The sequence below is a fragment of the Apiospora phragmitis genome (genome assembly GCF_038363925.1).
Source record: "Apiospora phragmitis strain CBS 135458 chromosome Unknown utg000008l:1.0-3514335.0:1.0-3519231.0, whole genome shotgun sequence".
Classification (NCBI taxonomy): Eukaryota; Fungi; Ascomycota; class Sordariomycetes; order Amphisphaeriales; family Apiosporaceae; genus Apiospora; species Apiospora phragmitis.
This window is the reverse complement of record NW_027117407.1, coordinates 1,920,797-1,944,335: the sequence shown is the minus strand read 5'-3', so window position 1 is coordinate 1,944,335 and position 23,539 is coordinate 1,920,797. Positions and strand designations below refer to the sequence as shown.

Genomic DNA, 23,539 nt, shown 5'->3' with positions numbered 1-23,539 from the left:
AAGACAAGCCTGCCCACGAGCGGGATCCTCAGTATGCGTCCGCTGGGTTATTACACGGGTAACCTGGCTTCTTGGCTTATCTCCTCATTGAGCCGCAGCTTGTTGCGTTCGGCTCGGTAGCGGTGTAAAGCCGGTACACGGAGACAGCTGACGACTTCGGGCCCAAGACTGCCACAGCGGCAGAAGCGGGGTTATCCTGCATCATGCTGCCCTCCTTCGCCCTCCACGCGAAGAGGCATCTAGCGTGGCAAGCCTATTCAATGGCACTTTACTATATGCTATCGGGTTCATAGACCGACCGTAGTGAGGTCGAGCCATGGCTACACTCAACCTAGCACTAGCCAGCCGCACCTCACTCGTTCCTGAGGACGCCTCATCATTAGCTACGACGAAGACGACGACACCGCTTACGACACCCTTGGCAGGACGGAATTTGAGCTTAACGGTGTTCGAATTTGTCAAAGGGAACTGTGCCTTTTTGTGTTAGCCTTCCGTGGCGTCAAGCCGAGACGGCGACGTCTACTCAAACTGTTGCCGGCCTGCCAATTATTCTCCGTTGCCCGAATATCCGCGAACCGTGTAACAAGGAGTGAAGCCGAGCGAAGCCCTTCGTCTTAAAATGATTTGCAAAAAATGTTTATTGCAGAGCATGGGACGGATGCGAAGGCCCTTGGTCCCGCATGAGGCTTGCCGTGGATCCCCTGTTGTTACGCACCAATTGTGAAACACGTCAACTCATCCCTGACCCCTGACCTTTTGAACTCAGGTTACAACTGTCACCGTCCCTCAAACATTCTGAGCATAAGAGACCCATGAGCGCTGGATCTCTAGCTGATATATGTGATATGCTTAATCGGGCGAATTATCCGAAAAAGGCACGACTTTCAGTTGTCAACATCCGCCCAGATCATGCATGTTAACCTGCTTACTGTATACCTATACCAACCAGTTTCTCGGATTCAATGCTACGAAGGTTAAAGGAAATACCTGGCCAAGCCATCTTGAACCAACCGGTAACCTGTAACGGGGAAACGAGACAAGTTCCAAATGTCGGATGCTCGTCGGATGGACAGCCCAGAGGATCTGGCTCTCCGCCCAGACTGTTAGAGCTTCTTGGTGGTTTAGTGGGTGACATAGCTGAGTGTCGTCGTAAGTGCCACCTCTGGGCAGAACTCTGGGCAGACGGTCCCCGCCTAAATGCCCAGCCCATAGCACCTAGAGTAGCATTGGCATCCTTGTAAAATCAATGCGCATCTCACAGAAAAGGCAGTCCGTTTCTGGTGTTTGATCACCGCTGCCAATCTCCACCCTGCCACCCTCTCTCTCCTCGGCGCTGTCTCTCTCTCTCTCTCGCTGAGAGTTGAGATGGCAAGTGGCAGGTGGTTGTTGCTGTCGTAGTCGCGGCTGGGCGGCTTTAGCGAGTCTTTGCCCAGTGGACATATCCAGTCATTGGAGCCCTTGGAGCCCTTGGCGACCGCCCAGCCCGCCCGGCTTGTCCAATACCCAGTCGTTGGCTCTTCCCAAAGCCCGATCCATATGCAGATTGAATCGCTGCGGTGCCTCTTAATCTAACCTATCGAACTACCTTGTGTATCTTCCCTTCCGGCTTTCTGGGCTTTTTGTTTTTTTTTCTTGGTACCTGTCGTCATTCGTCACCCTCGTCACTTTCCCTTTTCGTCGCCTGCATCCGGGATGTCTGGCTAATTCGTCGCTCATTATTCATTTCTGCCTGGTCCATCCGCCAGCAGCGTAATTGTTGGTTGTACTACAGTAATCGCCGGCGAAAACGACGAAGCAATCGCGATACCCTTAATTCTCTCCCTCTTATATTTATATACGTCGCGTCGCTGGCTCGGTTCCTTCATTATTATTACGACTCTATCCCCCTGCGGTTCTTCGGTTGCCCCGAAGCTGACTTGATTTGCGGTTGTGCGGATCTGCTATTTATTGGCTTCAGTTAGAAGACCTTGTCTCACCAGCGCATTTGACTTTTACTATACTGGGCCTATACACTCGTATCGCCCATCGCATATAGCTACGCTCCCCAGGCATAACCCAGGCTATATACTCTCTTGAGATTTTTGGGTTGGCCCTGTCCGGCTATCTTCTGAGGAGCACCAAGAGGTGAGCTTGCTAGAAAACGCCTTATATGTATAACTGCTGACACTTGCCATAAGATTGATGCTGTGTTTGGCACGAACGTGACTGATAGAAGAATGACGGCCTTGTCTTTCTTCCTGGCTTCCTCGGTCTTGGCTTTGACTTTGAGGACTCAAGCACAGCATTTCACCCCGCACAACGATACGCCCCCGACTCCCCATGGCGCAAACTGCATCAGGTTTCCCGTCGTCCATTCAACTAACCGCGAGGTATTTGGCGATCTGTGGGAGAAGCGTGGCATTGAGACGTTGCCCCTAGCCAATCGGTCGGATGTGGCGTACTATGCTAGGCTGGACATCGGCAACCCGCCGCAACCGAATTATGTTCAGCTGGACACTGGCTCTTTCGAATTATGGGTGAACCCGGACTGCACGAATCTGGGCACAACATCGGACACACGGTTCTGTCAGGCTGTAGGGTCCTATGTTCCTTCCAAGTCCAACACGGCCAATGTTATGCAGGCAACCAAGACTCTCAGATACGGGATAGGAAGCGCAAACATCCAGTATGTCACCGATGACATTGGCTTCCAGAACTCGAAAAACGCCTTGAAGAATGTACGATTTGGCTTTGCTACGGAGACTCAGGACGAGTTCTCAGGGATTCTGGGCATTGGGCACGGCGTCAACGTCACTCTGGGTTACAAGAACTTTGTCGACGAATTGGCAGCTCAGAACGTTACCAAAACGAAAGCATTCAGTCTTGCTCTCGGCAGCAAGGATGAGCAAGAGGGCATGGTCATGTTCGGGGGGTTGGACACAGCGAAGTTTGCGGGCAATCTTGTGACCTTGCCCATCGTGCCCGCCGCAAAGTCACCCGATGGAGTCCCTCGATACTGGGTGGACATGGATTACATGAGTCTCACGCCACCAAGTGGGAAGATAAAGAAATACGCCAATACCACCATGGCCGTCTTTCTTGATAGTGGCGCAACCCTTACTCTGCTTCCGGCCACCTTGGCCGACACCATTGCCGCCGACTTTGGCTCCCCGGGCACAGATGCCAACGGATTCTATCCGGTGGATTGCTCTCTGAATGATATGCCAGGGACTGTCGATTTTGCTTTCCCGGGCGTGACCATTCACGTGCCCTATAACGAGATGATCCGAGAGGTCTCGACCGCTTTTGGCCCGCTGTGCTACCTTGGTGTCTCCGCAAACGAAGATTTCGTTCTGCTCGGAGATACCATGCTGCGCTCTGCATACGGTAGGTTACAGACCTTTTCCTGCGAGACGAATCTGACATAACTAACGACTCGCAGCCGTCTTTGACCAAACCAACAACGCCATCCACCTGGCTCAATATGCCAACTGCGGCACAGAAGATATGGAAATCATGCCCGACACGGATTTCGCTTCCATTAAGGGGAAGTGCAATGCACCCAGCTTCAAGCCCGCCGCGGCACCCACATCGTCCACAAGCCAAGCGCTCCTACCTACCACCATGCCTACCGGGTCCGGTTCTGGCAGATCCACTGCCGTCGGCCCGCCGTCTGCGGATTCGACTACGCCAGGCTCAGCAGCATCGTCCACGAGGAGTGGTCTGAGCTGGCTAAGCATATCTGTTTTATCGGTTGCTATGTCCAGTTTGGCGAGTTTACTGTAGGGTCTAGAAGACCATGTGTGTGTGCGTAGGCATTAGCATTGGCATTTGGATAAGGGCGTTTGGGTGTATATACTTCTTCGAAACCGCTCGACAGGGCGGCGCCTTGCACATACCACACAGAGCAGAGTGTTGTTCAGCCGATAATGGGCTCTCTCTAATACATATTTTGGACATCCGAAGCGGCCGAGGACGCATAGCCTAGTTAATAATACAATAGTGTGCCAATTCTTCCGTGCTCGCATGGGGACTTCGGAACCATTTGCTGCTCACTACCTAGTATCCGTAAACACTGGCGATCTGTTAACCGTCATTGCTCTACATGCCCAACTCCAACTCTTGGCGCAGCCTGCTGTCGCCGGCCGAGAAACCCAGCATGAAGTTGTACGTCCCGTTCACAAACACCCAGTCCTCTGCGCCCGCGCTCCACACCTTCAAGTCGTCAGTATTCACTCGAAGATCCACCAGCGTGCTCTCTCCCGCACGAAGCAACACTTCCTCGAAACTCTTGAGGAGCTTAGGCGGCTCTTCGGCCTGCTCAGGATATCCCACGTAGAGCTGGACGAACTGACGCGCCTCCGCTGGCCCCGCATTCTCCAGCGTCGCTTTGACGGACACGCTGCTCCTGTTTCCGTTGCCGTCCCAGGTCGCCGTGATGCCGCTCAGGGAGAAGTCGGAGTACGTCAGGCCGTGCCCGAAGGGATACAGGGGCTCGACGCCCCGCGCGTCGTAGGCCCGATAGTCGACGTAGAGCCCCTCGTCGTAGGGCACGTCCACGGCATCGCCGATCTGCACGGCGTCCCCGAGCGCCCGCGGGAACGTCAGCGGCAGCTTGCCGCTCGGGCCGATGTCGCCGAACAGCAGGCGCTCGAGCGCGCGCCCGACCTGCTGCCCCGCGTACCAGGCCTCGAGCACGGCATCCACGCGGTCCGCCCAGGGCATGAGCATGGCCGCGTTGGTGTTGAGGACGACGACGGTCCGCCGCGAGCGCGCGGCCAGGCGCGCGATCACGGCGTCCTGGTCCCCCGGCAGCGCGAGGCCGAGGCGGCTGTCGGCGCCCTCGGACAAGCGGTCCGAGGCGAAGACGAGGCTGACGTCGGCCCACTGCGCGAGCGCGTCGGCCTCGGCATCCCGCGTTGCGTTGGCCACGTCGACGCCGAGCGTGACGCCGTAGGCGCCCGTCGAGAGGGAGTGGGCCATGTCGTACTTCAGCACGAGCGCCACCTCGGCGCCGGCCTCGAGCTGGGCGACTCCCTGGACCGTGTTGCCGAAGTTGGCGAAGGACATGTTGGCCACGAGCGCGCCGTCCAGGTAGAGCAGCGCCGTGCCCTGGCCGTAGAGCGAGAAGTGGTAGGTTCCCGTCGCGTTGGGCAGGAACGTGCCCTCGTAGACGGCCGAGAAGACCTGGGGCCACGACTGCCACAGCGCGGCGGGGTACGAAGCCATGGTGATATTGGGGACGCGCTCGGTCTGGTTGACCGGCCCTGTGAAATTGGTGTTCGTGTAATAAGATACCTGCACCCCACCGTCTTTGAACATGCTGGACTGGATTGTGGGAAACTGCCCGGTGCCCGGGTACGCCTCGGCATATTTGGCCGATATGTTCTCGGCAGCGCCCCGCCTCTGTAGGGCTTCCAGTGGCGCTTGCACCACCGTCGTGTTGTCGATGACAAAGCCGCCATGGTTCTCCGACACTTGCACTTCTGCGGTCGCATCCACGCCGAACACTGCGATCTTGGAGTACTTCGCAGACGAGAGCGGCAGGGTAGAGTCCGCGTTCTTGAGCAGCACCGAGCCGTCCTCGACCATCTGCTGTGCAAGGTCCAGATGGGCTTGGGTCCGGACATGCGTGATAGAGTCGCCAGCCACAGGGTTATCGATCTGCCCCAGCTTGAACATGTATCTCCACACCCTCGCCACCATATCGTCGATCCGCGCGGACGGGACGCTGCCGTTTCGGACGGCCTCGACGAGGAGCTCGCCGTAGTAGTCGGGGAAACCGTACGACTCGGTCAGGTCTCCGCCGGGCATGCTGATGTCCAGGCCCGCCATGACGGCGCCGACGGTGCTGCGCGTGGAGAAGTACCAGTCGGCCACCACGAACCCCTCGAAGCCCCAGTCCCGGCGCAGCGTCTGGTTGAGCAGCCAGTCGTTCTCGCAGGCGTAGTACCCGTTCAGCCGGTTGTACGAGCACATAACGGACGCGGCGTCGCCCTCCTGGACCGCGGCCTTGAAGGCCGGCAGGTAGAGCTCGTGCAGGACGCGCCGGTCGACCGCGGCGCCGGCCGCGGCCCACCCGGGCCCCGCGCCGAACCGGTTGCTGTCCTGGTTGTAGGCGGCGAGCGCAGGATGTTGACCGTGGGCGCGGGGAACGTCGTCACATTGTTGAGCGAGTTCCCGACGCCCGCGGGGCCGTCGTCCATGCAGATGTCGGGGATGCCCAACGTGCTGTTCCCGCTGATGTGGTCGATGCACGCGTTCACGCCCGTGCCATTGTCCGTCAGCTATGCACACATCAGGGGTCAGTCAAGTCTTTGAGTCAGGGGTGAACAGACAGTACTTGCCTCGGTATCACCCGATACCATGGCATATTTCTGCGTATCGTTGAGCGTCCCAATGAAAGCTAGGAGGCGCTCTTCAAACGGCAACGACGCGTTGAGCCACGGCTGCTGCGCAGTAAGGACGGTTGCCACTGCCGATATGGCGGACAGACTGATATGTATTACCCGCATCGCAGCTGGTGCACTTCAGAGACGACGTGTCGAAGCTCAGTTGAGAGGCCTGGTAGAAGCGTGTCTACCGGCATGTTGAGTAAAACGAGGCGGGCAATGCGTAAGTATGTTGTGCCAAGAGGCTGACCTGTCGGGGTTCACGCCGTCTGTCCAGCAGCCGATAACCATCTTTCCGCCTGGTATCTAAGAGAGTTCAATTAAGGAACCGAACCCATGCGGATTAGAATAGTATTGTTGAGCCGGTGACTTTTCGGAATGGGGTCTCCAAGGGCCACCGTCCCCAGATTCCTCGTATCTCTCTTGCTCATCCCCCACTGCTCCATACGCTCAGATAGGAAGCTGCATCCCTTGGCTGAAGGGTTATTCCCGGTCATCGGCGCTGGTGCCGGTGGTTAGATTGCCGGTGACCATGTGGGGCAGCCAGGATGTCCACCAGTACGGCGTGGTATGCTCTTGTCCCATTGTGGAACCATGATGGAGTGAACCGGGGTTTCCTTGTCGACTGTCTGTCTAACGATATTCACCACCACAGTCGCCCATCGCCTCGAACATCTCATGCCGCCTGCTCTTCTGCAACACGCGCTCAACTGCTTGCTGATCTTCCCCGTCCAACGACCATCCCAGGCTTGCCATGTTCTCTTCCGTATGCTCGCTAATGCCCATCCGGGCCCCCACGATAACGGCCCCGACGTAAGGGAAATCCAGCACCCATCGCGTGGCTACATTGGAGACGCTGACCTTGTGCTTCACGCCGATTGTTTTAAGTGTGTTGAGCAGTTCTTGGAACAGGCCCCAGTCTCCCCAGGACCGGATCACGCCATGATACTATGATGTGGTTTCGTCAGAAAGGGATTGCTCAATCCTCTCAAGCCATGCGTGCTTCTTGACTTACTTTTCGCTGGCTCGGCGTCACCGCTTCGTCGTAAAGGTCGGGCTCAGCCCTCCCAAGCCACTTCTCTGCCAGAAAACCTCCGCACTATCATGAAGAAGGAATAAGTAGATGACTCGAGTAAATGAGCTTTGAACTGAAAGATGCACTCACTAGGGTACCGTATGTCAAGAGTTTGATGTCATGCTTCTGGCACAGTTCACCCATGCGGACCGTAGGTCTGCTATCGATCAAAGAGAACTGCCTCCACGTTAGTACTCCGTCAATCTGGCCAGCCTGGACGACTCACTTGTACTTGGTTCGAATACACTTTGATTCCGTTCTGTATTATTTTCTCCATATACTGTGTATCGAAGTTGCAGAGACCTAGAGCCCCTACGCGCTCGTCTTCAGCCAGGTAGCGCAAGGCGTCAAGACATTGAGGATCGTTATACTATAAGCATGTCAGAAGTCGGAGCACTGCTGCCGAGTAAGGAATAGAGGAGGGTCATACAAACTGCCAATGGAACTGCAGAAGGTCTATCCGCTGGGTTTGCAACCTTTGGCACCGCTCCGACACGTTGGCTCGAACGGCATCGCGTGTGACGGTCAGGGGGTGGAAGACGCAATATTTGGTGGCCGCGAAAAGTGCCTCTTTGTGCGGGTATGCCGAACGAAAGCGGCCCTACGTCAGACAAGATCAGTATGGCTCCCTCAAACCTCGCAGATGACTGTGTCCGGCACTTACGAAGATGATTTCAGCGTCTCCGTAGTGGTCGGCCATATCAAAGGCTGTGAAACCACCCCGTACATGCTTGACGAACTGGGAGAGAATCTTCGCGGTTGGCGCAGAGCCCCAGGCAGGGCTCGACAGCTGCCACAGCCCCGAGAAAACGCGAGGAAGCTTCCTGCCATTCAGCGTAAACGTCTCGGGCGAGCTCAAGGGGGCTTCTCCCGTTTCACCCAAGTTCGTTACCTGCTCGCAGTCCTCCCCAACTAGTGATCCAAGCAAGCCCGAAACGGCGGCGAAAGCTCGACTATACGGATACTCCATTGACGCTTTAGCGGCTGACTGCCGACCATCCATCAGGACCTGGTGCAGATTTCGTACGAGTATCAGCTCCCCTCCACTAAGCTCCCGTACCCCTGAGGGTACCAATAGGGTCTTTTGCACAGCCGTGGTGGCCTGGACGATATCCCCGTCGATGGACGCCAGCCTATCCGAAACGCCAGCCCTCTCCTCCTCTCCTCGGAGCGATAGATCAAGGGCTTGATTAGCAAGGTTCCCAACAAGAGGAAGTGCCTGGTAGCATAGTCCACACCCGACCATGCAGCGAGCGGTGTTCTGTGTCGAGTCCAGCCACTGTGCATCCGTCTTAGAAGCTGACCGCGTAGCTGCCGGTAAAGCAGTCTCTTGGACGTATGTCCGAGTTTCGGCTTCGAAGGTGACTGTAATCTCGGGGTGCGCGGCCAGTAGGGACCGCATGATCACCCTCAGTCCATCCGCAGGCAGGTTCTTGATGATGGTGTCAGTCATCATGTTCACATGAGCGGCTTTCACCCTTGGCTGATTGGGAATAGCCATATCGGGCGTGGTATTTAGCGATCAAGCGTCGTTTAATTGTTTTGGCGATGAACATGAAATGACAGCTCTATGAGGACGTAGCAAAGTGCAGTGCTTACTCCAAGCAGTCATGCTTATACGAGAGTGTTTAGTTTCGAATCACTGGAAGAGGTGTAATAAGCTACTTCCGTTTGCTTGGTGGGTCGCCGGCGTTCATCAAGTGAATTGCCGGTCAGTCTCGGCGGGGTCCAGAGGTGAGAGGGGAGAGGAGCCCTCCATAAAAGTGTATTATCTCCGGCGTCGGCTTGGACCCCAAAGTACTTACCATGACTAAACCAATTGAACTTCCCTATGTGGAACGCCGGTCTGATATGGATGCTACCCGAATGTTGTCGTTACCTTATTCTAGGACGGCGATATTCAGACGGGCCAGAGCGCCTGTATAAGGCGAGGGTCTACGATGGTCAATGAGGGGGATGGCCCCGTGCGTTCCAAGGCAAGGTGCGTGAGCCATGATGCCGGTCTCGACATCTCAGATTTATACTGACATCTTTTTTGTTTTCAGTGCCAACAAAGCTTGTTTAGGATGTAGGAAAATCAAGATGAAGTGCCAGGTTGTCGGCACTGCATCTAGATGCGAGAGATGCATCCGCAAGTCACTTCATTGCGTTTTCCAGGAACACCAGCGCGGTAGGAAGCCAGGCTTCAGTTTATCCAGGCCGAGTGCAGAACGGCCAGCAGGGGAGCAGCATCCCACTGGGACCCATCAGAGTACAGAAGATGCTGTGCTCGACTCATAAGGGCAGATGAGTGTCGTGATTGGCAGAGTGGCAACCTGCAGCCACCTGGAATATTGAATCACGCGGCCACTCATGGAAGATTCTCCCTTCAAAGTATCTTGGAGCCAGCTCCTTCAGTACCACTACCGCAGGTGGCGTCCATTACCGACGATGATCCTATCAAACTAGGCCTAGTCAACATGCACATCGCGGAGTCCCTGGTTGATAAGTTGGTCATCACTTGTAATTAATCAACATGAATCTAGTTTTGCTGATCGCTGTCCTAGTTTCATGAACTCTCTAAACCCCTATATCAGTCAAATGGACCCGGAATTGCATACCTTCAACTATGTCAGGCAGAAGTGCCCCTTTCTGTTCACGGCCATGTTAGCCGCGGCTGCTAAAGCTCTTCATCCGGAACTGTACCCCAAGCTGCATCATCATGTCGAAGAGCTCTTTGGTCAGAACTTTCGACTTGGTAGGAAGTCAACAGAGATAGCCCAGGCAGTGTTGATCATGACCTACTGGAAGGAGCCAGATGATAGCCGCGCGTGGATTTCCCTGGGCTATGTGATCCGTATGGGCATAGAGTTAGGTTGGCACCGCTTAAAGCCCTCCTCAGTAGACCAGGAGACTACTCAAATGACATCCAGAAACGTGAAGTGCGAAACGTTCAACGGCTCTGGTACATCCTCTTCGTATACGATAGGAGGTACGCATGCGAAGCATCACAGCAGCGGGCACGCCTGAAAGCTAACACTGAAGCAGTATGAGCCTTCAAACGGGTAAGTCCTGGATGATTGAGAGAGATGCGTTCATCGAATCTATCGAGCCTTGGTGCAAGGACTCGATGGCTACCGCTAGTGACAATCTCCTCGGAGCCCTGGTGACTTTGCGTCTACTGAGTTCCGAGGTCTTCCGATTACTAGGCCCGAAGTCTTCCAGGGTAGGGGGCGATCAACTGCACAGCCTCGAGTCGCTTCTTTCCATCATCAGAGTCCGCGTTGAGGAGTGGGAACGCAAGTGGCTACAATCTGTAGCGACAGGTGAGCTTCACTCCATTCGGTGTTTAAACAGACAGTATGCCTGATGATGAGCCCGGTAGAGAGCTGTCACCCATTCCTCATACGGTTCTATGGCACGCACTTGCGCCTCCAACTCCTCTCCCTGCCGCTTCAAGAGATTCTGGCAAGCAAGGAGCCAGACATCACATCCAATCTGGAGGTGTTTTGGGTCAGTTACTCGAACGCAATGGATATGTTGCAGCTTATATGTAGTTCCGCGACCTGGCTCTACTTCGCCCAGGACTCAATCCACGTAATGACGGCCTACAGCGCAGCCTTTCTGATAAGAGTAAGCTGTACCATGATTGTAAAAACAAAACAAAAAACTAAGCACTGAAAAATGACACAGCTTCTTTTATCGGCGCCCGAGTACATCAATGGCCGAATCGAACCCCAAGTCTGCGATGCTATCCGAGCAACTGCAGACGCATTCTCTGGGCAGTCGTCGCCGCCGGGCTCAAGCTGTTGGTTGCAAGCACGCTTCCTTGCGAGGATAGTGATGAAGCATATGGAAAGAAGACACGATAGAGATCTTGTTCTTTCCCCCAGTGCACCCGCGAGTGGCCCGACTGTCTCAAATTCACTCTTCGCCGCAGGCTCTCCGAGTGCAAATGATGCCACACCTACTCGGGGGCATTCCACACTCCACGCCCAGGACGGCCCTCTTCAAAGTTATCGGCACCCAGATGAACCTCGACTCGATTTTGCTTTCTCCACTGATGAAGGGGTTTGGACCGATATGTTCACCAGTGCTGGTTTCAGCTTCCAAGACGGAGTCTTCTTCGCCTGATCACCAATCAATTTTCCAAGGGCACCACAGTGGTCTCTGCGTGACTGAAGGTGCGGATTCCCTCGCGAACGATCTTGAGTTGAGATGGGCAGTTCGGATCAGGGCATGCAATCAGGGCGTCTGTAGACATCCAGTCATTTTTGGAAGTGACCCTCTGCTTAGCGGGAAGAAGTGGGAGCACTGATGCTGTAATTGTTGTTGTGTCAGTAAGGAAAGCCGGGAAAACCGAGACTTGGAAGCGAATCTTACACAAGCTGTAGATGCTGATTCCTTGATTTGGGGGCAACTCCAACATCTCACCCTTGAGCGTGAAGTAGTCCCCGGCTTTGGCTCCACACAGGATCCTCTTGCCAGGGGGGCAGACGACCTCTACCCGAAGGTCGTAGAGCTCAAACTTGTCATCCATGACCAGCCCAGAAAGTTTTAACAGTTCCAAATCATCAACCGATGGTGTTATTCTACAACTCTTGTCAGATCTCGCCACAGGAGAAATGATATGCTCATTATGTTTCGAGTCAGAGCTCCTGTTTGTTATAGGTATAGGTAAAATATACCTAAAGTGAATGCATTGGAAAAAGTCGACCCCCCTTTTTGAGTGGGACACGTCTCCGCACACCGGCGTCTAAACCCCAATACCCCGGCATTCTACGGCCAGCTTCCCCAATTCAGCGTTGATAGTGGTATGATACCTGGCAGCTTTTATCTTTCGGACCCTGGCTCCCCCCGATCTAATCACGTATCCGGCATGGGATTCCCAGTCAACCCCGACACTTCCTTGTAGCTGCGCGGCTCGTCGTGGCCGAAGGTGTTCCGATATGTCGAGGCGATCTACCAAGCCCTATTTTTGTCAGTTGGCGTTGCTGTGGCTTTCTTATTAGTCGGCCAATTCTTGTCTATAGCCTGGATTGTTGCGCACCCCCAAACCACTCACGATGGAAAAGGACGACAAGCATGCGGCAAGCTTCAATGCTGCTCCCGACACGGAGAACAGCAGCGAGAGAGATGGAGTCACCAGGGCCAGCGAGGCCGAGCAGATCAAGCGCGGCCTCAAGTCCAGGCACATCAACATGATTGCCATTGCAGGCATGATCGTACGTGTTACTCCCATCACAAAGTATATATATATATATATATATATAGGTCTTGTTTGACTGACGTTTGAAAATGAACGAAAAAGGGCACGGGTCTCTTCCTCAGCTCGGGCACCGTCATCGCCACCGCCGGACCCGCGGGCGCTCTGCTCGCGTACATGGTCATGGGCATCGTGACCGCCGGCGTCTCCTACACCACGGGCGAGATCACAGCGCTTATGCCGTGCACGGGCGGCTTCATCCGCCACGCGACCAAGTTCGTGGAGCCGGCTCTGGGCGCGGCGACGGGATGGAACTTCTGTAAGCAAAGCACCACCTGGATCCTGAACGGGAAGCGCCTATTGCCAACTCCCAACTGACAGGCGGATAATGAGGGTACACCATGGCGATATCGGTCCCGGCGGAGATCAGCGCGGCGGCGACCATCGTGCAGTACTGGAACTGGTGGGTTAGCCCGGCTGTGTGGATCACCGTCTTCCTGGTCTTCATCATGGCCTTGAACTTCTGCGGCGTCCGGCTATACGGAGAGGTATGTCTGTCATGAACCCCCTGAACTCCTTTTCTCTTCCCTGGACCGATCTTGGTGATGCGGACCCGGCCTCTTCATACAGACAGATATCCCTGACAGCCCGAGTACCCCATCTCTAGTCCGAATTCATTTTCGCTTTTTTGAAGATCATGCTTATAATCGGCCTCATCGTCGGCGGCCTCGTCGTCGACCTCGGTGGTGGTCCCAACCACGAACGCCTAGGCTTCCGGTACTGGCACAGCCCGGGGGCATTCAACACGTACATCAAGACGGGCAACGCCGGCCGGTTTCTTGCTTTCTGGAAGGTGCTGCTGTCCGCCGCCTTCAGCTACGGCAACATCCAGGTCGTGGCCATATCCGGGTCCGAGACGCAGAACCCGCGCCAGATCATCCCCGCCGCCACCAAGAAGACGTTCTACCGCGTCTTCTTCTTCTATGTGTTGAGCATACTCATCGTCGGCATGATCGTGTAAGTGACAAGTGTGGTAGTAGAGCTCTTGTGCTTCTCTTGCTGATCAGGGGGAACACATTCCCAACAAACAGACCCTTCAACGACCCCAGCCTCAGCCTCGCGACCGGCACGGCGCAGCAGTCGCCCTTCGTCATCGCCTTCGCGCGCGCGGGCATCTCGGTGGTGCCCTCCGTCATCAACGCCGTCGTGTGCACCTCGGCCATCTCCAGCGCCTCGGCATGCATCTTCATCGCGTCGCGGACGCTCTACGGCCTGAGCCGCGACGGGCACGCGCCCGCCCTCTTCCAGCGCTGCAACCGCTTCGGCACCCCGCACTACGCCGTCGCGCTGACCGGCCTGCTGCTGCCGCTCGTCTACCTCAACGTCGGCCGCGACACCGCCGTCGTCTTCGGCTGGTTCGTCAACATCACCACCGTCGCCGGGCTCATCGGCTGGATCGTCATCGAGATCACGTACCTCCGCTTTCACGCCGGGCTGAAGGTTCAGGGGTATTCCCGGATGGTACGCCACTTTTACCCTTCTTCTTCTAAACACACTCCTTGGCATGTGCTAACATAGCTCAATGCAGATCTCCCCTACAAGAGCCCAGGGCAGCCCTATGTAGCATGGGCTACCCTGGTGGTTGTGTTCCTCGTTGTCTTCTTCTCAGGGTAGGTGTCTTGCGTTTTAACGATAACGGGCGAATTCGATACTAACTCTCGTAGGATTTGACGTTTTCGTCGATGGCAAGTTCACTGCTGCGGGCTTTTTGACGTGTTATCTGAACGTCTTTATCTTCGCAAGTTAGTATTCGGCTTTCACTGATGCTTCTTATATCCATGCCCTCCCGCTGACCATTTGCTGTTAGCGTTCTACATCTTCTTCAAGCTCTTGTTGAAGTCGAAGGTCGTTCCTTTGGCGCAAATTGACTTTGCATCTGAGTTTGAGACAATCCGACAGGAGAAAGCGGAGGCAGGTTGGTACGAGACACAGGAGGAGAAGCATCATGCCAATCCATGGCTTGCTAGGCTAAATAAAGTCGTGCACATGGTTTAGATTCGAATGGGCGAGTGGAACAGAGTAGGGCTCTTACGCAGCTGGTAGATCTTGTAACCCAAAGTCAAAAATCTAAAGCGACAAGATTGGTACCACACATGAGGCCCTGCCTGCAGATTAAATACAAACCCCTGGTGTTCTGAGTGAAAAGGAGCCCGGGAGTGACAACATGACCTAGAAGTGGTCCTTCCGATCTGAAGGTTGATATGAATCATGTAGTGGAGGCAACCTTCTGACAAAAAAGGTACGATCAATAGTTTCTATATTCAAACTATATTGTCCTCGTGGTCTTGGATATGAAGCAACTTACCTCCCAATGCGCAATTACGTGTTCTCCCGAACTGCGCCTAAACTCCATTCTCTATGCCAACACCCAGTCTTACAAGAAGCTGTCTAAGTCCAAATCAGCCATGTCCCATGCGGCGTCGCCATAATCGGTGCCTTGAGAAGCTGTAAGTATATCCTGTTCCCGGTTCTCCTTCTCGCTCCCGTCCGACACGAGTTCTATATGCTTCCCTCCCTGGTCGTGAACGTCCCTTTGCCGTGCCGCAAGTTCCAGCATCTTCTCGTATGAGCCTTTAGGTTTGCTCTGGGCCGCTGACTCCGGTTTCTTCTCACTCGGGCTTCGAGGCCTATTTTGAGCCGGCATTAGTCCAGCTGGCTTCTTGCGACACTGACTCCTGGTCGAATTGGTTTCGTACTTTGCTGCATTATTCGCGTGAGGCTCGGCCTTTCTATCAGAGAGTGGCTCTTTGACCAAGTCCGAGGCCAATAGTATTTCATCCAATTCGTAATCGTTATCATCATCATCAACATCGTGGTTGCACGGAGGATGGTTTTCCCTAGCGAGAACTTTTGGCTCGTTCTGGGTCGTTTCCTCCAGGCGCTTGCTCTTTTCCTGTTTGGTCAATTCCTCGGCTGTTTTCCTTCGCGCGTGCATATCCTCTCGCGCGGTTCTTTTACTCCTCTCAATTGCTAAAAACGTCAACTCTCGTGTGCCACTTGAGGTGAAGAACGGTTTTGGTGGTGGCCGCGGCGTTTCTCGACTTTGTGATTGTGCAGCATCTTGTAGCTCAACAACCGGTGCTGTTTTGACGTTCTGAAACCCTTGTGACGGCCGTTGAGTCCCATGAGTTGGAGCCTTGAAGCGGAATGGATTACTGCTACTACTTCGCTGCTCGTCGGGAGCCGGCCCATTCGCAGACGATCGAGGTGCCACTCGTGGGTGAATAAATCGAGACTGGGGGGCTCGAGTGTTTCGACGAGGTAACGAGGGGGTGTCTGGTAGGCTGCTGGGCTGCGAGCTAGAGCTCATCGGGGCCTTGAAGAGATGTGGAAGCTGGCCTTGTACTCCTACAGCCATCTGACTGTCCAGTCTTGGAGTTTTGGCTTCTGGTACAACCTCCGATCGCATGACTTGGCCGTTTGAACAATCTACTGGGGTTCTTGTGTCATTGCGCTTTGGTGGTAGATTCTCCCGGGCAGACTGGTTGTAAGCACTCGGCCCTAGGGGCTTCAGTGGTTTGATGGGGGATGATGTGTCTTCTTCAAGTTCCCGGATGTCTTGGGAAGACATAAAAAAGTCTTGCGTCGAGAGGAACGGGAAGTCCCCACCACCCATATTGCATTGATCATGGGATTGTAATGGTACACGAAGCGCATCAATCTGCTTTGGCTTTGGTGGCGGTACTGACGACACCATTCTTGTGGCCGGAAGCGTGCGTCGCATAGGCTGCCTGGTAGTAGGTACCCGAGGCGTGACAGGAGAATCTCGCACCTTAGCCCCTGTGGTTGACGGGTTTAAACGTGGAGGTGGAGGTGGAAATGGTTGCTGTCGCGATAGTGTTCGGCTGCGGGTCTTCCTCTGGTTTTTCGAAGATCTCCTGCACTTCCTGAGAAGGACTTGGAAACAAATCATCTAGGTTGTTAAGCAGGAAAAGCTGCGTGCTGCTGGGGAGCGTATAGTCGTCGGCCATCTTATCTCGAATTGGCGCGTGCTTATTCATTGTCGCGGTAGATGTTGTATTAGCTGCTCCCGGTGAATCTTTGGACTGACATCCTGCCAGGCCTGAGCTTTTGAACGTCGATGATTGCAATCTGGGCGGCAGTGGAGGTGGCGCCATCCTTGGCGTGGTAGCAGGATTCTTCGGTTTGGCATTCGGCAGAGTACTCATGGGTTGCCTGATCGTTCGTGGTAGAGGTGGGGGTCTCTCCTCGCGACAGGCGTTTGTCTGGAAGAAACCCCAGCTGACAGCGGTCTTTTCGTGCCAGATACCATATTCGTGACAATGTCCGAGTTGGCCGCTCTCAGATCCGTGTTCAGGGGCGGACAAGATGATGTGTGAGACTTGGGGCAATTCTGCGAAGTAGAGCCTCCGCTGCCCAGATCAAAAGTGGCTTTCGCCAAATTCACAGAATCTATGGTTGGAGGTCTATGCTGAACATCTCTGGCTGCTTGCTGGGTCGCATGGGCGGGACGTTATCTAAGTGCTGGAAGCTGGAGCCCATGCTGTCGTGCGAGACAATGGTTTCTCTGGAGTCTGCTGGCGGAGGCACATACTCCTTTGACAGAGGGTTAGATTCCGGTGGTTCGGACAAGTCTCGTGGTTTCGGCAACAGCTGACTTTGTCGCGACACGGGAGATTTGGCCGGATCGGGCTCGAGATCAAGAGTGACATCCACGAGGAGAGCACTGAAGTCATCGTCATCTAGACCGTCGTCTGCGGAGAAGGACTCATTGGCATTACACTTTTCGACCTCATGTTCAGTATTCATAACGTCAGCAGCGTAACCGCTAGGTCTCACCACCGGTGACGCCTTCTTAGCTTCCACAGTTAGGAGCTCTGGAGCAGCTTCCTCTGCTTTGACCTCAGGTGACTTAGAAGGAGATTGGTCGCCTGTAGTGGCATCAGTAGCCTGCTCGACAGGTTCCGCCAGCCTCTGACGCTTCATAGGCCGTTGGTCGTCGTTGGCAGGCAATGCATCGTCGCTTTCATCATCCGGGGCAGTATGCGGTGGTGAGGGCGATGGCGGTGGTTTCGGGTCCTCTTCGTCCTTCTTCGCAACCTTCAGTGGTCGAATGAAACGGGCCAGGGTGTCCTGCGACGGATGAACCTCTTTCAAAGGCAGGCCTTTCCTTTCTTCTCTACCTTCTCCTTTTCTTCCTTTTCTTTCTTCTTGTCCCTGGCAGTCTTGGCGCGTGCCTGATTCCGTTCTTTCTCGAATTCGCGCCGTATCCGATCTTGCTCCATCAAGTCCTGACGCCTCTGCTCAGCCTTGGACAGCTTTGGCGCCTTGGTGGCGGCCTTGTATAGCTTCTTGGCCTGTTTCGTGGTCATAGGCGGCTTCGATGACCGGGCGGTCGCGGTGTCGCTGCCATTGGCAAAGGCCGATGGCAGCTCGGGAATCACGGAAAAGGTTTGCTGGAAAGGCGCCATCTCGTCCAGCCAATTTGTTCCTTCATGTTTCGAGCACCATTTCCGCCGTACGGTAATGAGGAGACCTCAAGGGTCGCTGGGAAGTGAATAAGTTCAATTGAGAATGAATGGGCGGCTCATGTTTGTGTATTCACCAGTCCAAGCCAGACGTGTCTAATGCCGGGGCATTCACGTCGGTGGACACGTCGGTGGAACACGCTTTCACGTGGTGCTAACATTAAAGGCTCCGAGACCACTATGGCTTGAAATTGCGGGGTGAGATTGCGGCCCATTACATACATGCGCTTGCAGCTACATATGCTTTTCGACGTGCAACCCTTCAAGACAGAGGCAGTTCTTCCAGGAAGTCACACTGCAGTAACGGGAACGAGGAAAGTACAATAGGAGCTAATATGCGCATTCCATATGACCATGTCGCCGATCGCTGCAGTAAGTGAGGTTACAGAGTACGGCCCTTTGGAGGTTGCATGGAATCTGCTCTTTGCAGCTGTTACATAGGTACACAGCGGTAACGATTGGAGCTGTCTAACCTACCTACATGTATTGGATGAACCCCGATGAACCCCCTTGCCATGAGATATTATTGGCCTTTTTCACTTCTCTATGTAAGACTGAGAGTATCATCAAAAGTAGAAGCCATGCACGGCAATGTGAACCCCTTTTCTGCCTAGAACCGTCCTGGGGAAAATAGGCTTCCAACAGTGAGTTACTTGTATACATGTATGAGATGGACGTTTGACTAAAGTACCTGAGGTAGACAGGCAAGCAGGCAGGTTTGACTATGAAGTTGTTTCTACTACTGCCCGAGTATGGCGACCCACTTCCCACCCGCATCTTTCCCTAGCGGCGCAACTCCGAATCTAGGCCCTATTGAAGATACTTGACTCATCCTGTGTCCTTGTGCCACTGCTGAGCTACTCAAGTAGTAAACCTTGGGGACACCCGTTGCGTCAGTTGCTTCATCTTCCTTGATAACAGTCCCCTGTCGCCTGACTGAACCCTCTCATTCGGACTACATATAAGGTGATCGCGGCCTCTTCAACCACGCACGAGATGGCGATTAAGAAACGTTGCCCTCCTCGGCGCCACCGGCGACCTTGGAGCGCCCATGTTGAAGGTCCTCATCGCAGCGGGCACCTTTTCCATCACGGTCCTGCAGCGCCGCTCGTCCAAGTCGGCCCCGCCGACGGACCCCTCCGTCCGCCTCGTCACGGTCGACGACGATATGAGCCTCGATAGCCTGCGGGACGCGCTGCAAGACCAAGATGCGGTCATCGCCAGCTTCCGCCCGCGGGACGTGGGCGTGCACCTGCGCCTGGCGGACGCGGCGGCCGCGGCCGGCGTCAAGCGCTTCATCCCCGCCGACTTCGGCAGCTGCGACTCCAGCAGCGCGCGCGTGCAGGAGCTGGTGCCGCTCTTCCTGGCCAAGGTGCGCGTGCGGCAGCGGTTGCAGGAGCTCGCGGCGGAGAAGCCCGGTTTCACCTGGACGAGTCTCGTGACGGGCCATCTCTTCGACTGGGGCTTGAAGGAGAACTTCCTGCACTTCAACCTGAAGACTCGGACCGCCGACATTCTGGATGACGGGAAGTACCGGAGCTCCACCTCGACATTGGAGCGCGTCTCCGAAGCCGTGGTCAAAGTCCTCCAGAACGAGGAGGTTGGCCGTAACAAGATGCTGTTCGTCCAGAGTTTTTGTGTCTCGCAGCTCGATGTCCTGGCGTCGCTCGAGAAGGCGACGGGCGCCAAGTGGAAGGTGAACTGGCTGAACTCAGCAGTTTATCAAAGAAAGCAAAGGGAAGGCTGATGCTGGGGATAAGGAAGCAGTCGAGGATCTGGTATTTGCCCTCGGCGCTGTAGATGGTGACTGGGAAAGCAAAGACGACTTCGCGATGGGACCATTGGGACTTAAAAACGAGGACTTGGATGAAGTCGTCCAACGAGTCGTGTCTGAAACAACATGATGGAGAATATATGTGCAAGTTTATATCGATCAAAGAGTGGAAGCCAATAGTAACGATGCTAAAGTCCATGTTCGTGTTAACTTATCCAATATCTCGTGTCTCTCGCTGAATTCTAGCAACATATTGATGTGTGCCATACCAATTACCAGATGTACACATGAGGGAAACCTCAGAGAAGAGTGCCAGCTTCCATATTTCCTAGGGCATGCCCGACCACATCTGCAGAGCAGAAGGACCACGCGTACTGGAGTGACACTATGCGTCTATCGAAACATGAATCAAGTAATCCAACGCCCAGTCGCTCCAATCCCAGGTCTAACCGCTCTCCAGTTGCAGCAACCCAACAATACTAGTAGGATAAGCCACAATAATGCTGCTCCCGCTTGAATTTGGCGTTCGGCGACGGGACAAGCGGCAGTGGGATAACACTTGGTGATCAACTATTTCTCTAAGAGGACGAGGTTAATATGTCTTATGGGGGTTAGAATGGTGAATTAACCAGGATTACGTAGCAGCAGGAGGGGGAGTGAGAGGGCATAAAACACTGAGCAAGTGGCGGGGATATTAAAAATATGAAAAGAATAAAAAGAATCAAAAATACACATATCGTCCGAGACAATTAGATGACTCGTCTGGGGGTCGAACCCAGGACCTTATCCGGATACATTAACATGTATGTGAAGGATACGTGATAACCACTACACCAACAAGCCAATTAATGCTTAATTGACAAAAACTTTCGCTATCTGGCTAGATGATTATCGTGAGCAACTATGGAGACGCCAAGCCGTGTAAGTGTTTAGGGGGCTTATGGAAAGTATACCCATTTTCAGATCTATGATCTCGTCGAAAACATGATTTCTCAAAGCGCTTGTTCATTGAAATGTAGCTTCAGTATATTTGGCAATTCAGTCTGGCATGAGCTGTCAAGACGATTACAAATTCAGTGTCACCTTACGAAGTAGCCAGACTTGCAGACCTCGACTATGTGCCCTAGCAAGCATCAACACGCTGCTCCCATCTGTCCGTTGTTGTGGAGCCACACTACGCCCCCGCAGTCAGGATATCCCAGCTTCTTTCAGTAAGTGCTGACAGGTAGAGTAAATTGCATCCTTTCTGTGAAGTCGACTCTTCCGGATACTGAGCCGGTTCTTCTAATTGGTACACTCATTTTCTATGTTCTTGATCTGGTTTTGACGGGTGACTGGTGTCTAAGGTTAATACCTTCGAGCGTGCTTTCGCGGGGTATCAAGTGGACTGGTCGGATAGGCGGGGTTAGGCTTGGACCGACTGCAACGCCAGACGCCAGGTGAAGCGGGCCATGCAATGATAGATAAGAATGTAGACTGAACAAAGCCACGATGACAAGCCATCTGCTGCTAAAGACTAGCCCACCGGATGTTGAAACAGATAGACTGATGAGGCTTAAGCCTTCACCTCTGGCTGCGTATGAGCAATTGGCATGTGTCACATAATGGGACATGCATACAATCTGCAACTTACAGCTTGAGACGGGTCGGCGGTCTCCGACAGCCGTGAACCGACGCCGGCTACCAACTGCATTGTGTTGATTGCCTGAACTGTCCACACGCCAGAACGCATCCAACACCAAAGCAGGGAGTAGAACATACTACGACAATCACACCTATAACACAATGCACACCAGCGAGGACCAAAATATCTCGTACCTACTGAGCCTCCAGGCTGTTCGGGACCGTTCCCGACTAGTCCTGAAAGCTGCGGGGGAAGGAGCCCTCGACAACTTCGACTACCACTACGAACGCATGCCAGAAGTCGCCGACTTCGTCCTTGGCGTCATCAGTGTAAGTTATATCACAATTACTTCAGTACCTCCGTCACCTCTTTTGGTAAAGTGGCGAGAACGCTCACCAAGAGACAAAAGCGAGAATTTGGCCCTACCGATTTGCGGAGATCCCTCCGCACGGTCGTTGGCAGCACTTCGACGTCGGAGGCGTCGACCGCATCACCCCGCTGTTGAAGAAATGGGAGTCGGAGGGGTGCGATGCGACGGAGAGAACTCGTCGCCTGATCGACTTGTTCTTCGTGTCGGTGCTGCTTGATGCCGGTGCCGGCGATGTGTGGAATTTCAAGGAACCCACCACGGGAAAGACGCATGGGCGAAGCGAAGGGATTGCTGTCGCTTCCCCTCTACATGTTCACGGCTGGCGTTTTCAGTACTGTCGAGGGGCCAAAAGAATGCGTTGACGGTACGACGATGGTGCTCTCTTGCTTTGCTAGACAGTGGGGTTGCTGACTTTGGCTCTAGGTGCTGGTCTAACCGGACTCCAAGAGGACGTCTTCGGTCGTTACTTTCAGATCTCTTCCGAGAACCCTATGATCGGAGTTTCTTCTCGGGTCAAACTCCTCAACAACGTGGGGTCCTCGCTACTCTCTTTGCCCAATATATTCGGTCCAACGGGCCGACCCGGCAACCTTGCTTGGTAAGTCGGAGCGCCGTGATTGATGGGTCAGCTTCACTAATACGGACTTTCCTTCAAGATTACTTGATCCAGTCGTCGAAGGAACCCCAAGTCCTGGACTATGAGGTGTTCTGGTCCGCCCTCCAGAATGTCTTGATACCTTCATGGCCAAAAGACCGGACACATGTTCGAGGCAAACCGATCGGAGACGCCTGGCCGCTCCAAGTGCTTGCCGATCGCAACCAGGGCGATAAGGAGATAGGGGCTATTCAGCCATTTCACAAGTTGACCCAGTGGCTTGGGATTCCTCTACCGTACCATTCGTTCGGGTGCTCGGCTTCCGGGTCGTCAACGGGGAGTTGGGTACAGGCTTGCCAGAGTACCGCAATGGCGGTCTGTTCGTCGATCTTGGTGTGCTCCAACTCAAACCTGCCGTTCTTGAACAGGGCCGCAAAGCCTCGGGTCAAGATCTGCCTTCGTACTCGGCAACGGGTGACGTTATTGTGGAGTGGCGCGCCATGACGGTGGCTCTGCTGGATGAGTTATACAAACTCATCTCGGCTCATTTCGCCGAGAAGGGGGTACAGTTCAGCATGGCTCAGATGCTCGAGGCCGGCACGTGGAAGGGCGGACGGGAATTGGCCGCCAAACACCGCCCGGAAACGAGATCCAGCCCCATTCTTATGGATGGGGATGGTACATTGTTCTAGATGGCGATGCGAATCTGGGTCACTAATTATTTGCATATGGCGCACTGCTGCAGCATACGTTGAAAATGCATTCACTAGTTTTCGACGTCGTATCCAGTGAACCTTTGCGCAGTCTTCGTGCATATGTGCTACTATACCATCATGCTCGTTTGATGGACTGATTCTAATATTAGGCAGATCAAGTAGCTCGTGAGTCCAGCCTCCACCCGCCCCAAGAAGCTTCGAAGGGAGAGAACCCTGGTACGACCAGCGTCCGATTAGACAAAACCAATATTCCGTTAGCCGACCACAGAAGACGACTTCG

At 54.2% G+C, this 23,539-nt stretch overlaps 9 protein-coding genes across 9 annotated transcripts; 5 read left to right on the top strand and 4 right to left on the bottom strand.

The window, feature by feature from the left end:
* Positions 1–2,216: 2,216 nt before the first annotated feature.
* PG994_009024 (eukaryotic aspartyl protease) lies at positions 2,217–3,765 on the top strand (the record flags this gene model as incomplete). Its single annotated transcript, XM_066860433.1, has 2 exons — positions 2,217–3,366; positions 3,422–3,765. 2 exons carry the CDS (start codon positions 2,217–2,219, stop codon positions 3,763–3,765), a joined length of 1,494 nt encoding a protein of 497 aa, XP_066714022.1.
* Positions 3,766–4,080: 315 nt separating this feature from the next.
* Positions 4,081–6,494, bottom strand: PG994_009023 (glycoside hydrolase family 3 domain-containing protein; the record flags this gene model as incomplete). Its single annotated transcript, XM_066860432.1, has 2 exons — positions 4,081–6,266; positions 6,338–6,494. The coding sequence occupies 2 exons, from the start codon at positions 6,492–6,494 to the stop codon at positions 4,081–4,083; spliced, it is 2,343 nt and encodes a 780-aa protein (XP_066714021.1).
* A 510-nt stretch (positions 6,495–7,004) lies between these two features.
* PG994_009022 (uncharacterized protein) lies at positions 7,005–8,902 on the bottom strand (the record flags this gene model as incomplete). Its single annotated transcript, XM_066860431.1, is given in 6 exon segments — positions 7,005–7,319; positions 7,387–7,470; positions 7,537–7,659; positions 7,673–7,816; positions 7,877–8,047; positions 8,111–8,902. The coding sequence occupies 6 exon segments, from the start codon at positions 8,900–8,902 to the stop codon at positions 7,005–7,007; spliced, it is 1,629 nt and encodes a 542-aa protein (XP_066714020.1).
* A 1,094-nt stretch (positions 8,903–9,996) lies between these two features.
* Positions 9,997–11,559, top strand: PG994_009021 (uncharacterized protein; the record flags this gene model as incomplete). Its single annotated transcript, XM_066860430.1, has 4 exons — positions 9,997–10,403; positions 10,474–10,751; positions 10,787–11,058; positions 11,119–11,559. The coding sequence occupies 4 exons, from the start codon at positions 9,997–9,999 to the stop codon at positions 11,557–11,559; spliced, it is 1,398 nt and encodes a 465-aa protein (XP_066714019.1).
* A 7-nt stretch (positions 11,560–11,566) lies between these two features.
* Positions 11,567–11,965, bottom strand: PG994_009020 (uncharacterized protein; the record flags this gene model as incomplete). Its single annotated transcript, XM_066860429.1, has 2 exons — positions 11,567–11,745; positions 11,809–11,965. The coding sequence occupies 2 exons, from the start codon at positions 11,963–11,965 to the stop codon at positions 11,567–11,569; spliced, it is 336 nt and encodes a 111-aa protein (XP_066714018.1).
* A 493-nt stretch (positions 11,966–12,458) lies between these two features.
* PG994_009019 (uncharacterized protein) lies at positions 12,459–14,362 on the top strand (the record flags this gene model as incomplete). Its single annotated transcript, XM_066860428.1, has 7 exons — positions 12,459–12,650; positions 12,737–12,950; positions 13,025–13,179; positions 13,299–13,648; positions 13,699–14,152; positions 14,210–14,301; positions 14,356–14,362. Coding segments are annotated over 7 exons (1,464 nt in total), but the record flags the coding sequence as incomplete, so codon positions are not given.
* Positions 14,363–15,065: 703 nt separating this feature from the next.
* On the bottom strand, positions 15,066–18,123 carry PG994_009018 (uncharacterized protein; the record flags this gene model as incomplete). The annotated part of the gene is made up of 4 exons (XM_066860427.1): positions 15,066–16,418; positions 16,483–17,064; positions 17,165–17,785; positions 17,836–18,123. The coding sequence occupies 4 exons, from the start codon at positions 18,121–18,123 to the stop codon at positions 15,066–15,068; spliced, it is 2,844 nt and encodes a 947-aa protein (XP_066714016.1).
* A 1,108-nt stretch (positions 18,124–19,231) lies between these two features.
* On the top strand, positions 19,232–20,084 carry PG994_009017 (NmrA-like family protein; the record flags this gene model as incomplete). The annotated part of the gene is made up of 2 exons (XM_066860426.1): positions 19,232–19,876; positions 19,941–20,084. The coding sequence occupies 2 exons, from the start codon at positions 19,232–19,234 to the stop codon at positions 20,082–20,084; spliced, it is 789 nt and encodes a 262-aa protein (XP_066714015.1).
* A 1,655-nt stretch (positions 20,085–21,739) lies between these two features.
* Positions 21,740–23,235, top strand: PG994_009016 (uncharacterized protein; the record flags this gene model as incomplete). Its single annotated transcript, XM_066860425.1, is given in 5 exon segments — positions 21,740–21,907; positions 21,981–22,279; positions 22,372–22,546; positions 22,619–22,888; positions 22,906–23,235. 5 exon segments carry the CDS (start codon positions 21,740–21,742, stop codon positions 23,233–23,235), a joined length of 1,242 nt encoding a protein of 413 aa, XP_066714014.1.
* Positions 23,236–23,539: the final 304 nt, after the last annotated feature.